General features: G+C 42.1%; 1 protein-coding gene across 21 annotated transcripts in view; it reads left to right on the top strand.

Annotated features, from left to right (window-relative positions):
- The window catches only part of DOCK10 (dedicator of cytokinesis 10), a 202,484-nt gene extending 187,839 nt beyond the window's left edge, over window positions 1–14,645 (top strand). For 15 of the 21 annotated variants that reach the window (XM_083506256.1, XM_083506269.1, XM_083506270.1 and 12 more), the window contains 8 exons: window positions 553–666; window positions 5,443–5,589; window positions 7,104–7,314; window positions 9,690–9,880; window positions 10,803–10,903; window positions 11,178–11,316; window positions 12,522–12,597; window positions 14,029–14,645. In XM_083506256.1, coding sequence (XP_083362382.1) covers window positions 553–666; window positions 5,443–5,589; window positions 7,104–7,314; window positions 9,690–9,880; window positions 10,803–10,903; window positions 11,178–11,316; window positions 12,522–12,597; window positions 14,029–14,096 — 1,047 coding nt within the window. In that variant the 3' untranslated portion in view covers window positions 14,097–14,645. The remainder of the gene's footprint in view (window positions 1–552; window positions 667–5,442; window positions 5,590–7,103; window positions 7,315–9,689; window positions 9,881–10,802; window positions 10,904–11,177; window positions 11,317–12,521; window positions 12,598–14,028) is intronic. The other 6 variants (XM_083506255.1, XM_083506267.1, XM_083506261.1 and 3 more) reach the window with 1 other exon arrangement.
- The last annotated feature ends 1,047 nt before the right edge of the window (window positions 14,646–15,692 follow it).

Here is a 15,692-nt window from a genome sequence, read left to right as displayed (position 1 = left end):
GGGAAATCCTGACACCCCAGTACAAAATGTGCACACATTTTTTTTTAAAAAACAAACATTTAATTTAAAAGTTTTCCAACTAAGACAAATGATATGCCCAACTTTCTCCCTTTCCCTTCCTTGCCTACTCTCTTTTCCCTTCCCTCTTCCATTTAAATACTTGCCCGTACAGTGAGCCCAAATTGGCACTGGTTGAGTCAAGCATGTGTGGGGAGCCTCTTGAGAAGTCCTGTAATACAAGTGATCCAGAGAGAGAGAGAAAATAATTAATAAATCCATGTAACAATTACATTTAAAATAAGTGAAACCTTTTTTTCCCCAAATGCAGCTTTTGTTTTGAGTATATACAGAAGGAGCAAGTGGGAAAAGATAAACTCCCATAATTGACATAGGACTTAAGCACTTTGCTTATAATGGCGAATGTGGCTAGACTAAAGCCTCTTAAATCAGTGATCCAGGGAGCTCCCAAGTTTAGTGCAAAGTTGTATTGAAGATCAGTGCTTTCGCTTTTTAAAAAGCCTATTTTTATTTCATTCATTCTTCTACCTCCAGAGACTGTCAGAGTTGTACTACGACATCCATAGATCTTATCTGAAAGTGGCAGAAGTCGTGAATTCTGAGAAGCGCTTATTTGGACGGTACTACCGGGTAGCATTTTATGGGCAGGTGAGTGACTCCAACATGTTTGCGAACATACAGATACCATATACATTTCTAAAAGACAGTTCCACAGATGCTCTTCTTAAGGAAAGTATAATAAGAAAACAAGATGATATGGGGTGATATTAAGGATGATGCTAGCTGACTTACTATTAAGGATCTAATTCTGAAATCTTTGCTGAAGATTGGAGTGAACCGGTGCTACCATCTCCAGAGCAAAAGTCGGGTCTTTAATATATATTTAACTGAGGCAGTGCATAAGCAATATTGATGGGGCCTTGCACAAGAAAATGGCTGTTTCCCTGCACATCTAGATACAAGCCTATGCATGCTTACTTGGGGTGTAAGTCCTATTCAGCTTCCAAATAAACATGCATGGGATCAAAGACAATTAACATGACAGTAGTGAAGCACCATGAATGGTGACACAGAAGTGATTGATCACTAACCATGTTTACCTATTTGAGATCCCATAACATACCTCATAATCCTTGGAGGCAGTCTAAAATTACGGCAGGTCTATCACTTTTGACTTTTGTGGCACCAACGGACCCAATAGCCAGTCTCATCATTTCAATTGTTTACTCGGAGATAAAAGAGAGATGCACATTTTCTAATGGGAAACAGAGAAAAAGGGATACAAATACCACATTTATCCTCTGGCGATTCCTCCTGCCACTCGACATTTGTCATGTTATCCAAAATTATCCCTACTACAACTGCAAAATAGTTTTAAGCAATCAAGATATTTTTTCCCCCTATGTGGCCTGAAATCCACATCCCTGCATTAGTTGAATTTCTCATAGACTCTCTGGCTTTGCTTTCTAGCTTGCCTCTGATGCTCTCTGCAGTACATTGTAGAGTAGTCTTGGAGCACGTGCTCTTTCTGCATGCTTGTATTGGTGTAGTGTGTGCTTATGCTTGTCTCTGCTATACACCAGTTGGGTGAGGGGACTAAGCATGCTCTCTCAGAGAGTGCTCTCCAGGCAAACAATTCCCCCTAATCTAATGAAAAGAGGAGGTGTGTAAAGAACAGATTGATCTGAATCATTCTGTCTGCTAATTAGGTTTTAATGCAGAAATTTGCTCTTTTCTTCTCTTGGTCTTATTCAAGGCTGTGGTAAGTTGTCTATTCTTTTGCATGCTTTTTCTTTAATTCTTCTTACTCATTGTCTTCCCTGTATGAGTTAACCCTAACTTCAAGTGCTTTAGCATTCAATGTGAGAGGTGAAATGACATTGCTTTCACTCATTTATATGCCGTGTCGCATCTTGCAAAACTAATTCTTTTGTTCTGCTTTCTGAAATTACAGCTGATTCTTTGCTGTTTACATACTTGAGGCTTAATCCTGTTCCTCTGTCCAGAGGAAACAGGTTCAGGCCATGTCTCCTTTTCACTGAAATGTCCACTGCAAGCAGATTTGCCAGTTATGTGTTTGCAGAGCTAAGAAGGTATTTATAGTTAACTCCATCCCCACCCACAGTGAAACTATTTCAGGGTCTTATTGCCCAACTTAGATACCTATCTCCTCGCAGCTCCTCAAATAAATGCTCAAGAGGCCAGAAATCTTCCAGAATATAACTGCAGACCAAAGATAGGGTCCTCTGGCCCTCTAAATGTTGTTGGTTGTTTGCATATCTGGAACATACTCAAAATTGAAGGGCTTATTCCAAACAAGCTAGAGGTGCAAAGCATGGCTGGTGAGAAAAGTGTCCTGGAAATAGTGGCTGTGACCTGGGGAAAGTCCTGAGGGCCAAATGGAGAAGGTTGCATTTGGCCCCTGCCTGCCAACAAGATGGGAGGAAAGAGAGAGGAGGTTGCACTGAAATGGCAGAAATGGGGACACCACTAAGAGTCTCTAGGAGAAGCCAGGGTGGTGGAAGAGAACCTTGGACCTCCAGTGAGGGAGGAGGTAGCCCCAGTCAGCTGGGACCTTCAAAACCAGAATCCAGAGATACCTTGTAGGAAGCACATAAGGCCAGGCACAGGGGTGAGGGATCAGGGCTAAAACAGAAAGCAAATCAAGAGGGGAGATGGAGAGGGAAAACAAACATGTCTAGGAGGAGCTACACTGCTGTTCCAGGGCCAATCTATACCTCACCTACCTGACCAAGAGATGAAGGAACAAGGAAGCCTTTGCATTCCAAGGGGACATCCTGGCAGATAGGCAAAAGAGCCCATGTGGCTGGCGATGTGGACAGCCAACCACAGGCTCTCCTGGATGCAAGTCCTGTGCTTAACCCCAGTCTCACCTGCTCACTCATTTGGCACAAGGAAAACCCTCAGAATTGTCCCCTCTCTCAAGGAGGCAGATGCTTCTATTAAACTTGCTTTTAGTGAGCCCAAGTGATGTAACTCAGGGCAGAAAAGAAGAGACTGTAATACAAGCCTCAAGGCTATCCCTTGCTGTATCCCAACTGATTAAGAGCCATTTTGGCAAGAAAGAGGAGGAGGAGGCAATAAATAAATGGTTATGAGGCAGAAAGGACTACGAGAGGTTTTTCTGTAATCATCAATGGGCTGCTGTTACAACCTTCTTCCGGACCCTGTTGCAGTTGCTAGACTTGAAATAAAACATTCTTATGTGGCTGGAAACAAGCTGTTCAGGGGGAATCACAAGGGCAAAACCCAGTGCAAAAAGCTGGGAATGGACAAGGAATGACTTTGGTCCTTGCTTTTCTGGTTTCAGATGTAAAAGCCAAAGAACCAGCCAGTTGTCATTTTTAATTTTTGCTCAATCTGCAGCTTTGATTTATGAAAGGGAGGGCAATGTGAAAAAGACAAAAAATAATAAAGGAAGAGTGGACTTTAAAGTTGTGTTCATGTATGGAAAATCTATTGTAGCATCTTTCTACGCATTAAATATTTCAGTGCACCTATTTATCGAGTGGCAAGGAGATCTTCATCTGCTTGGCTGTTGTAGCAGTTCTGTTCACCTAAGCAAGGATGGGAATCTGCTGCCCCCCCAGATGTTGTTGGACTTCCAGCTCCCATCATCCCCCACCAACCAGTGGTCAGAGTTTGTGGAAGGTGAAATTCAACAACATCTGGAGGACCACAGGTTCCCTGTTCCTGATTTTGAAGGTGTTTATTTCAAAATTATTTGAGGCTTCGAAATACTTTCTTTGAGTTAGCATCAACACCTTATCGTCATGGTGATTGTGAACTTGCAGGTTCTCTTTCCCTGGCAATATTATATATTAGAGGCTGCTCATTATGCTTAGCAAGCCAGCAGTTTATACTGAAATGTTGGTGTCCAAACATACTCAACTTCACAGTACAGTTCAAAAACATCGAGAGAGCTAAACCTAAGAAACTGAAAAAAGTTAATCTTCCCAGAAAACTGCAGAAATTTCACAGGTTTAAAACATGTTGTTTAGTAATACCTTATGAGAAAGCTTCTTGGTCAACAATGACTCTTTTAAAAATAAGCAGAACTGCTATCATATGACTTATTTAGTACTCATGTATGTACAGACATTAGTATTTCTATGTAACCAGCTCTTTCTTGGCAAGAATGCATTTGATGAAAAACCCACAGAAGACTCCAATTCTACGGTTCACAAACACAGATCTGAAATACAAAATTCCTAAATGAGGATTTCTGGGGCTCACAGAAAAACTATGTGTTAGACTTCACTATTCATAAGCCAGCCTGAACAATAGACAAAAATAATGCTTCACTCAAGTTCTGTAAAATAGGTGCAATTATGTGTACCTAAGAGTGTTTTGAAAACCGTAAAGTTTTCACAGAGCTGCTGACTTCTTAATTGCCACCTCCAAATGTTTGGCTGCCAGGAGAGTCAGAGTGAATGAGTCACCCCAACACAAAAAGAACGGTGAAAGGAAACACATTTTCTTCCTACATCAGGATCCTTCCTGATGAGCTTGAGGATTCTGTAAACATGTGGAGGAGGCACAAAGGAAGGATTCAATAGTGGCACAGCACTTCATAGGAATATATCCGGAGTCGGCTTTGTTACTGGTTTTACTGCAAAACTTCACATTTTGAGAAACATGGCAGTCCTCTGTCAAGTTCTTGCCCTCCATTACTATAGCACATAGTCAGGCTTAGGGCTTATCCACACTTACTACAACTCCCATCATCCCTGACCACTGGTCCTGCTAGCTAGGGATGATGGGAGTTGTAGTCCAACAACAGCTGGAGACCCAAGTTTGAGAAACTTCAGTAGACTAACAACACAAGCCTGTGTATGTTTACTCACAACCAAATCCTACTGTGTCCATTCAGCTTCTCCACCCACTAAATTCTGTTTAGAGTTGGCTGTTAACCCCTAACATGCTTCTAAAGCATTTTGTCCTACTTTAATTGCAGACTTTCCCCCCTGTTCTGTTTATTTTTCGCTGAATAGTGGGTTGAACATATATTAATGGCGCTGTGAGATTATTTCACATCTCCTGTGACAATTACTGGATTGCACCACACGGTGGTGCAGTCTCCACAAAATGCGGGTGCCCCTGTTATACTGTACTGACTAGTAGTTTGCTCTCCAAAGAGATTTTCTTTCGCATTTCACATCAGAGTTTTGTCCCACTGGTAAAAAGCTTAGATTCATCCTGTGCTAATATACAGAGTTTGGTTTTCTTGCCTTCCATTCCTTCATCAAGCACACGCTGCAGCATTCAGATAAGCTGGTGTGTGTGGTTTGCTTTTTGTCCCTTATCAATTAGATATGTTACACCTTCCATCCACAGTGGATTGCTTGGAAGTATTGTCTTGCTTACTTTCCTCTTAACTATTATGGTTTGTATTTTAAATAGGGCTTTTTTGAAGAAGAGGAGGGCAAGGAATACATCTACAAAGAGCCCAAATTAACAGGCCTGTCTGAGATCTCACAGAGATTGCTGAAGCTTTATGCAGATAAGTTCGGAGCGGACAATGTGAAAATAATCCAAGACTCAAACAAGGTACGGAAAAAAATTAGCGCCGCTGAGACTCTGAGCACGAGGTAGCTGGAAGTTCTGTTGCACAGGCCCCGCTGAAATAAATGGAATATGTGCAGAAACACATTCTTATGTGGCTCCTAGCATTTCACTGGGATTTGCAAAGGAAAAAGTCCTGATGGATTGTCCTCAAAAGATTCTGAACGTGAAAGGATGTTGATTTCTAGCACACCTTAGTAATCACAGTGCTGTTCCCTTGTTAGCATGTAGTAGTTCATAATACTTAAATGAGCAGGTCAGGGGCTAATTCCGCTAACCAGCAAATAAAGGAAAGTTTATTGTTCATTGCCAAGTGTATTGAAATGCGGTTGCATCCAGAGAGTAGACCAGCTGGAATTAATCGACCTAACTTACTCCTATCCATTCATTTCAGTGGGTAGGATTTAATTGGAGGCAACCCGCTATAAGAAAACACTTTTTAAAATCTTTCTGTACAATGAAGGACTAGAGGAGTGAGGGCCTTGTGCCTCTTCCACTTTTGGTACTTGCTAGGCCAGACTTTCCCAAGCTGGTGCCTTATGGACTACAACTCCCATCAGCCCCAGCCAGCTTGGCCAATGATGGGAGTTGTAGTCCAACAAACATTAGGAGGCCATCAGATTGGGGAGAGCTACACTAGGCTATTGCTGAGAATGAGAGATCCATGAGCACCTATATTTCAAAAGAGTTCTTCCTCTCACATGGCTGCAGTTTACTTGGTCTCAGTAGCTTGCCAGAGGTGGTATGGAAGGCTGGATGAAGATTTAGGGATGAATTGTATTTGGAGTTTCCTCTGATTTACTTGCTTACTCTTTTCCATTCAGAAGACTTGAAATGACGTGCTTGAAATTAGATATTTAAAAAATAATCTCAGACATACAACCTCAGACATTGTTGTTGCTGCTGCTGCTGTTATTATTTATTACCTGCTGTTCACCATAAGCTTACAACATTACGTTGTTGAAACTTTACAGCCATAAGTTTGCAATATAAAGATACAATATTGAAAGCAATTAAAACAATGTACAATTCTACAAATAACTTGTTGGGTAGCTTAACCTCACGCACCAAATCGAAGTGCAAGCAGGAGGAGTTCGCATGTCTAACTTCCAAGTGAAGGGTTGAATCATGGTGGAACTGCCACCAAGAAAGCCTTCCTTAGGGATTGTTGCCTTTCACTTTCTGTCATGAGAACACTCCCCGCTACACACACACTTTAGTCAGTAGAAATGCCCAAGTACAAAATTCATGTGCACCCTGTCGACTGCAAAGAGCACAGGGCTATATAAACCACTGCCATTCTTTTCAGAATGCATAGAAAAAGGACTCTGATCTTCCTTGCCATGCCATTAAAAGAAAGAGGATGGGGTTGTTTGCGCCTCCCCCCGCCGCCGCCCATCCCCACTACCGAGCCATTCGTTGCTATATCTGTCTTTAATTAATGTTTGGTCATACTCCCCATTCTGATCTCAGCTGTTTCATTTGCCGTGCCTGTCCAGGTTAACCCCAAAGACTTAGATCCGAAATACGCTTACATCCAAGTGACATACGTCACACCCTTCTTTGAAGAGAAAGAAGCCGAGGAGCGGAAGACTGACTTTGAAACGCATCACAACATCAATCGCTTTGTGTTTGAAACGCCCTTCACGTTGTCAGGGAAGAAACACGGAGGGGTGGAAGAGCAATGCAAGAGAAGGACCATTCTGACAAGTATGATGGCTGTTGCATTATTTAGGGCACAAGGGAGGCTTGTTGTGGAGCTGCCAAAGGTTGCGCTCAGGAATGTATAGTTTTAGGAGGGAATCTTTGTTTTTAGGACATTTGGCACATAACCTTTTTCCCCCCCAGGACCAAAGTTCTTCATTTCTTTTGTTAAATTTGTGTGAGTTATTGGTTCAGCAAACCTTATTTGTTCCTGCAATCTGGATCTCATTTTACTATATCAACTGTAGTACTGTACCTTAGAACTTCAATACACAAAGCCTATAAAATGCATTTTAAATAATCCATGTATTTTAAAAAAATAAAAATAAACAACTATTGCGGGGGGGGGGGGAAAGCAGAGAGGCAATATCTTGGACATGCCCACTGAAACAAAAGTGAAAGCTAGTCCACATTCTCAGCACTGCAAACAAAGAAAGAAACAACCCATAGTATGTTAGCAAGCAGATACAGAGAGGTTTCTCGGCCTCGGTCCAGTATACCTGAAGGAGCGTCTCCACCCCCATCATTCTGCCCGGACGCTGAGGTCCAGCGCCGAGGGCCTTCTGGCGGTTCCCTCATTGCGAGAAGCAAAGCTACAGGGAACCAGGCAGAGGGCCTTCTCGGTAGTGGCGCCCGCCCTGTGGAACGCCCTTCCAGCAGATGTCAAAGCGATAAACAACTACCTGACATTCAGAAGACATCTTAAGGCAGCCCTGTTCAGGGAAGTTTTTAACGTGTGATATTTTACTGTATTTTCGGTTTTTATGGAAGCCGCCCAGAGTGGCTGGGGAGGCCCAGCCAGATGGGCGGGGTATAAATAATAAATTATTATTATTATTATTTCTGCAAATTGAGCAAAGGTGGAAAGATGCTATTTTGCCATCCAAGTTGGGTAGGATGCAGGCCTATGCTGGACACTCCTTAGTCCTGTTGAACTCCCACTGAGCTAGCTGTGATCAGTTTTGTCCCACTGATTTCCTGTATGTGTCTACTCAAAATTCCCATCACGTTCCATGGGACTTACTCCCAGTTAAGTGGGCATAAGATAGTAGCCTAAAGTGATTAACATAAAGGTAAAGGGACCCCTGACCGTTAAGTCTAGTTGCAGACGACTCTGGGGTTGCGGCGCTCATCTCACTTTACTGGCTGAGGGAGCTGGCGTACATGTGACTAGCATGACTAAGCCGCTTCTGGCGACCCAGAGCAGCACACGGAAACCCTGTTTACCTTCTCGCTGGAGTGGTACCTATTTATCTACTTGCATTTTGACGTGCTTTCAAACTGCTAGGTTGACAGGAGCAGGGACTAGGCAATGGAAGCTCACCCCGTCGCAGGGATTCGAACTGCCGACCTTCTGATCAGCAATCTCTAGGCTCTGTGGTTTAGACCACAGCGCCACCCACTGATTAACATAGCCTGGATCAAAAACTATTCCTTTTTGGTAAGGTTGCTGTTTCTACTGAAGCTTCTTTAGAGTTAATCATGCTGGACAGATTTCCTCTAAGCATCCCCATCAGTAGAAGCCCTGTGCAAGGACTTCCATTTGTGCAACAGGGCCACCTCCCCCCATGCCCCCCTGAGCTTAGCTTGGGGGAGTCTGGAGAACCCTCTGAAAAGGAAGGAGGGGCAGTTCAATCTGGCAAGCTACACAGTTTATGCAGATGTAGCGACTGAAAGAGCATGACATTGAATTCCATCCCACCATTTTTGGAGAAGTTTTTAATGCTTGATGTTTTTGTTTGTTTTTTTCCTGTCCCTCTCTATTTCTGTTGGTAGCTGTTCAGAGTGGCTGGGACAACCCAGTCAGATGGGAGTGGTATAATAAATTTATTAATCTTATTATTTGCCCATCTCCTAATTTACTGGAGAATAAATTAAAAACCAAGTGCTAGATTTTATAATAGGAATGATGTCGTTCTTTTACTCTGAGAATAAATTCTGTTGTGTAGTGATTCAGTTTGTGTAGTGTGTTCATCAGCATTCAGAATTTTTTAAAAAAATATTGAACGTCCAGTAAATGGATTTATTACATAAGCACTGCACGAATGATGGCTGCATTTTAATTGTAGATAGGTAGCCGTGTTGGTCTGCCATAGTCAAAATAAAAAAATTCCTTCCAGTAGCACCTTAAAGACCAACTAAGTTAGTTCTTGGTATGAGCTTTCGTGTGCATGCACACTTCTTCAGATACACACTGTGTATCTGAAGAAGTGTGCATGCACACAAAAGCTCATACCAAGAACTAACTTAGTTGGTCTTTAAGGTGCTACTGGAAGGAATTTTTTTATTTTGCATTTTAATTGTGAATATGTGAGATTAATGCCTTGACTGCAGGAGAAGGGGAATTTTCCTTAAACGTGCCCTCTTGTGTTTGCATGCAGCCAGCCATTTATTCCCTTATGTGAAGAAAAGAATACAGGTCATAAGCCAAACAAGCACAGAGCTGAACCCCATTGAAGTAGCCATTGATGAGATGTCTAAGAAGATTTTGGAACTCAATCAGCTTTGCACAATGGAGGAAGTAGATATGATTAGGCTACAATTGAAACTACAAGGAAGTGTCAGTGTTAAGGTAAATATGGCTTGGTCCTTCATTGAGGCTTAAGGATTTCAACATTTCATATTACGCATCATCAAAAGGAACAAAATCTCCACTTTTTTGTCGTTATTCTGTTATGGACTTTATTACTCATAATCAAAAGCTACCACAATCTAAACCTGAAGTATGTGCCGACAACCCAAAAATCTCTCGCCTCTTGAAGACTGCAGTGTGCATTAAAATATTATAAGGATAAAACCACAATGTCCCCTATAGGTTACAAGCAAGTAGATAAATTGTTACCTTTTTAAAAAAAAAAATAATAACATGTTTTGTACTATAGCAGCTGGAAATAGACAAACACAGGGCATCCCTTTTTATGTAAAAGCTTTTATTAAAATTTTTCCATAATACAGTAAAATTAGAAATAAACAAAGAAGAGGAAAAAAAACAATAGAAATAAAGAAAAGAAAAAGAGAAAGAGAGAAGCTTGAGACCTATAGGGAGTTATTCAAATTCCTACCAGGATTCTTATCCTAGACCTTGCATTGCGTTGCTGTTTAAGCAAACTGTTTTTAAGCCTGAGGCTGATAATTTCAACCACCTCAAGTGCAATTTGGATTCATACTAGGTAACAGAACAGGATTTAGAAAAACTTTTATGCTCCTGACTGTTCCTTTGGCATCCCTCCCCACACCTGATGTCATGTATGAAGTCAGGTGTAAAGTGGACAGGCATGGCTTCCCAAAAACAGCCTGGCAGGGCACATGGGGAGGCCTGAGAGCCAAGTCCATCAGTCCGTCCCCAGGCTTAAAGGTGTGGACAATTAAGTAGAACAGAAAAAATCCTGTTGAATGAATGAAAAGAAATGGCAAATCCTCACAAGATAAGATAGCATAGGACTTTCTCCAGCTTTGCCCTTCCTTGTTAAAAAGCAGCATGTTTTATCTTTTAGGTAAATGCAGGACCAATGGCTTATGCGCGAGCTTTCCTTGAGGAAACAAATGCGAAGAAGTACCCAGACAACCAAGTTAAACTTTTGAAGGAAATCTTCAGGTAAGCATTTCCATTCCAGAGACAGCAAGGCAATCACTCCTTTAAGAAATGTTCAGCAAATGAAACTAAAGCTGTTTGACTTAACGTTAACCAAATCCTGACAAAGCACCAGGCGGCAAACACAGAACTGCATTCTTCTGTTCATACGCAGAGAGAGAAATCCCTTGAAGTTCAGTTGCACCTGTCTCCATCACTGTTTAAATCTGTAATGAGAGAAGAATACTGTTTTGCATTGCCTAGATATTAAAAATGTGGCGTTTCCTGTGCTATGCAGGCAGTTTGCAGACGCATGCGGACAAGCTCTGGAAGTTAATGAGCGGCTGATTAAGGAGGACCAGCTGGAATACCAGGAAGAAATGAAATCTCATTACAAGGATATGCTCAGTGAGCTCTCTGAAGTTATGAATGAACAGGTTGGCGATTCTGTTTTACCTCCTTGTGGCTGATGGCTTGGACCTATTTTATTTCTCTTATTCCTACGGCATTAGAGATGTTACAGGAGGCAGCCTGAGCCTGGTTTGGAGAAGAACCTGGGGAATGGGGGGTTGGAAGTCCAGCTGGAAAGGAAGGGACAGGTCTTCCAACTCCCAAACTTCCTTCACTTGGAGAGCAATTCCTGGCTGCAGACACCCCCATCTCCACTCCTCATCCTCATCCTACAAAGCCTAGCCCTACCAGTGGTGATGCTCTGCCTCTACGGTCAGAAGTAATACTTCTGAATACCACTTGCTGGAAACCACAGGAAGAGAGAGGGCTCTGGTGCTCAGGTCCTTCTTGAGAGCTTCCCCACAGCCATCTGGTTGGCCACTGTGAGAACAGGATGCTGGACTAGATGGGCCATGGGCCTGATCCACCAGGCTCTTCTTGTGATCTTAACCTCCAGGCCCCAGACATACACCCCCTGCCTTTTCCTTACGTCTCACTAGGATTCAAGTAAGATCACTGATCAGGAAAAGAAATGCAGCCCACCATGTTGTCTATTAGATTTTTCCTTATGCCCTAGCAACACATCTCTGTCCCCTCAGTCAGTATGGCCTGCAGGAAGAACCCTAACCTGCTGGCACATCTCAGGTCTCACAGGAGGCTCCAGGTTCAAATCTGCACTGGAAAAGGAGGGGAGCCCACCCCCATTCAGGTACAGCATCCTCAGTTATATCACCCATCACCTTCCTGCTGTTCTGCCCATTATGCCAGCCCCATTGGGTTGCATCTGAGGAGGCCTGAGCCAACTGACTGCCTCATACACCTTGGCAGTGGCACCTCTCCCACTTGCACACCCCAAGAGTCCTGCCCTCCCAGAGCACCCAGTGAGCAGACAGCCACGGGAGATGCTTGGGTATAGGGTTACCCCTTTAAGCTTGCTTGGTAGATCTCAGCTTTCACCACCTCAGCACATATATTAACCATGCAAACCGAAAAGGTCAACTCTCCTGTTGTAATTTTACCGCATCCAAGTATAACGTGTGTGTCTCGACCACAAATAGCCCTTAACTGCATTTTCTCGCCTGGGCTTTGGGGGTTGCTCATTGCGTTGCTCATTGTCACATTGTTTGTGCCTTCCATGGCGGTAGCATCTTCATCAACATCTCTCTCTCTCTCTCTCTCTTTTTCCTGACAGCTCTGTCATGGTCACTGCTTATACAACTTCTCTGCCTCACTGTCTAACATTTCCCTCAATACTATAGCCAAAAGTGGTATGTTTGGTTTTCTTTATGTCTACATGCTCCTTTACTGTCATACATCCTCACTTGGCTAGTCTTCTGTGTAGCCCGACTTTTAATGTCTACTTAGGACATCATTTCTGTTTCGATTCTTGTAGCATAGGAATGGGCAAGGCTTTTTTCAGCCAGAGCTCAGCTCCGGCACCTCTCAGCTGGATGCAATTGATATAAGAGAATAAGGGAAAAGTTTGTGGTGAGTTCCGGCACCACTTTTTCTAGAAAAATAGCACTGGGAATGGGCATGAGTCACCATTTCCTTTAAAGAGCTTAGGACATAATATGGGATCAGAGAGAAATGTAAGGATAGGATACAGTGTACTCTTGTTTAGGCCTTTGCGGACTTATAACTGAGGCCCATTTCCTATGTTCATTTTTTAATACACACACTTCTCACTTGAATTAATATTTCTTTCGAACATTTGTGCCACACAAACACTATTATTTTTACCTCACTCGGTAAATGCTACCTGTAATCACAGCAAACCAGATTCATATACATGTTTTGAGATATAGAAGTGCCACAGCAATCATGTTTTTTATTATTGTTATTGTTATACTGTTATATCACAAAAAGAAAAATGTCCACGTTTTTTACAGCAATGATACATAAAACCTGCAACAAAAAATATTAAAAAACCCAGACATCAATAAACCAATGTGGAAAGTTATTTTCTTAATTGCCCACATAGGCCTAGCAGAATAGAGAAGTTTCCAGTAGGCATTTAAAGGGTAGTACAAAAGGCACCTACTGAATCTCTATTGGCAGAGTATTCCACAATGCTGGACTGGTTTCTTCTTGTTGTCAAATGAGCATCACCAATTTGGGAAATGACCAACAAGGCTCCATCTCAGTGATGGAGCTGGGATATAAGGACGTGTTCAGATATCGCCTGAAGATACCCTGGACCTAAGTTGTTCAGGGCTTTGTAAATTAATATAAGAACCTTGAACCTCTCTCTGTAATAGAAGCAGCATGGTGATGTTACAAAGACAGAAGAAGCAAAAGTTGAAATCAGGGCAGGTTTTTTGGGGGGGTGTTAGTGTGTTTTGCTTTCCGCTTTCTATTTTTATTTCTATTTATAGCCGCTCTGAGCCCAGCCTTGGCTGGGGAGGGTGGGGTATAAATAAAAATTATTATTGTTGTTGTTGTTGTTGTTATTTATTTCTTCTAATTCAGGGGACATTCCGCCTTATAGGATTCCGGAAGGGGGCTGGGGGAGGAATGAGCAAGGTGGCAAAAGGACCCATAGTTGCCTTCCCGTTCATATGGCAGTAACTGCCATCCAGTACGATCCTTGGAAAGATATATTTTAGAACAACTGTGTTTAATATAGTACAATTGTATTGATTTCTGCCAGTTTTCTGCATCTCATAAGTCTTTTTTAAAAACTTGTTCTTTAAAAGATCACGTACAAGGAGGATTCGGCAAAGCAGCAAGGAGTGGAACCAACTTATTCCCATGCAATCAGTAGAACAATCACAGGCCCACCTGGGCCACTGATTGCCTCCAGTGCTGACATTTGATCGCTGAAATTGACTTTCGACGGATTGCTAGAAAACTGGGATTATTCTGAATAAGCAAAATCATGATGGATCCCACGAAAATGAAACGCGGTGCATTGTTTTAATTTATTGAACATTTTCAGTGTTTTTTTTTTTTAATTGTAAGTTTGATACTTTTAATGTTCTTGCCTTTCCTGATATTTGCACATTTCCTATGGTTTTCTTTATTATGATTCAGCCTTTATTAAACAGACTGAACGTGATATTTCCATTGAAAGTTTGGTTTCTCAACAAGCCTTACGCTTGCTGTAAATGATAATATAATCTAATACAAGTCCTAGTATACATATATTTTAAAAGTCAAAAGTGGATGTTTTATAACCTTTAAGAATATTGCGATTGTAAATAGAAGATGTGTAAAATATGTCATTTTTACAAAGTTTTTAGTTAATAATTACTAAAATGTGGATAACGTTTCAGATACAATTATATTAAAATATTTGTCTATGTGTAAAAAATTACTGATAATTATTTCTTTGTGATACGGGAATTCATCGGCATGTTGCAATGTCCATTGGGAATGCACCATACAAGTTGGGTCCTGCAACAGGAGTGTTTCAGTGTGCAGTGCTTTGGTTCAGGGTTCCATGCACTCAGTTTCATTCACCTTTCCCTGCCTACTGTATTCTCCTTTCTCCCCTGCCTAAAAAGTCCTTCATTGAGGGGCAATCCTATGGTAAGATCCATTGGGATGAGCTGTTTAAGGTGCAGCAGATCTCCAGCTCATCCAGCAGATTACAGGCTCAGCTGGGCTCAGGAGGTATTAATCACCTCCCACTCTGGCATTATAAACTTAAGGTACATTCACACACAATTCTGCCTGTCACAGGAGTGGAGAACCAAGCACTGTTGCTGGATTTCCTTGCTGGCTGGGGTTGATGGGGTTGATGTATCTCTGATCTATCACATTTTTATCTGGCCCCTCCTCCAAGAAGCCCAGGGTGGTTTGCTTGAGGGTTACATGCGATTTTACATTGTTATTGGGTGAGCCTCCTTGAGAGTGTTGGAGTCCAACAACATCTCTGTTGTAGATCTTCCTGCCCAGCCTTCTCTCAATGCAGGAATTTCAGAGCTAGAAGTTGTCCAAACTGTGCTTGAAGACTTTGCCTGCCCTTAAAGGTGAGGAGCTAGGATTGTTGAGATGCAAATGAGGTTCCCTTGTGGGATAGTCCTTTGAATGTTGCTGACACCTTCCTAGCCCTTGCTAAGATGAAGTTGATTTAGAATGGTGATTATCTTTCAAAGTTGGATGAAGTTGCTGTGATTTAAAAGGGCTTGTGGTACCCTTCCTGGTTGTGTTGGGTACCGGTATTTGTGTGCAACTGGGGTATGAGGTGTGTGTGTGTGTGTGTGTGTGTGTGTGTGTGTGTTGATAGCATTTATGAAGGTGCATTTATGAAGGTAAAGAATGGGATGTGTAGCTCAGTATGTGAAAAAGTTGGGTGATATGTGTGTGTCCATGTACACAGAGGGAAGAATAAGTGAGGGTGTGTACGACTGTAGAG

The sequence above is a fragment of the Podarcis liolepis genome (genome assembly GCF_965112155.1).
Source record: "Podarcis liolepis genome assembly, chromosome: 5".
Taxonomy (NCBI): Eukaryota; Metazoa; Chordata; class Lepidosauria; order Squamata; family Lacertidae; genus Podarcis; species Podarcis liolepis.
Note: the sequence above shows the minus strand (reverse complement) of the source record. Positions and strands in the feature narration are given on the sequence as shown.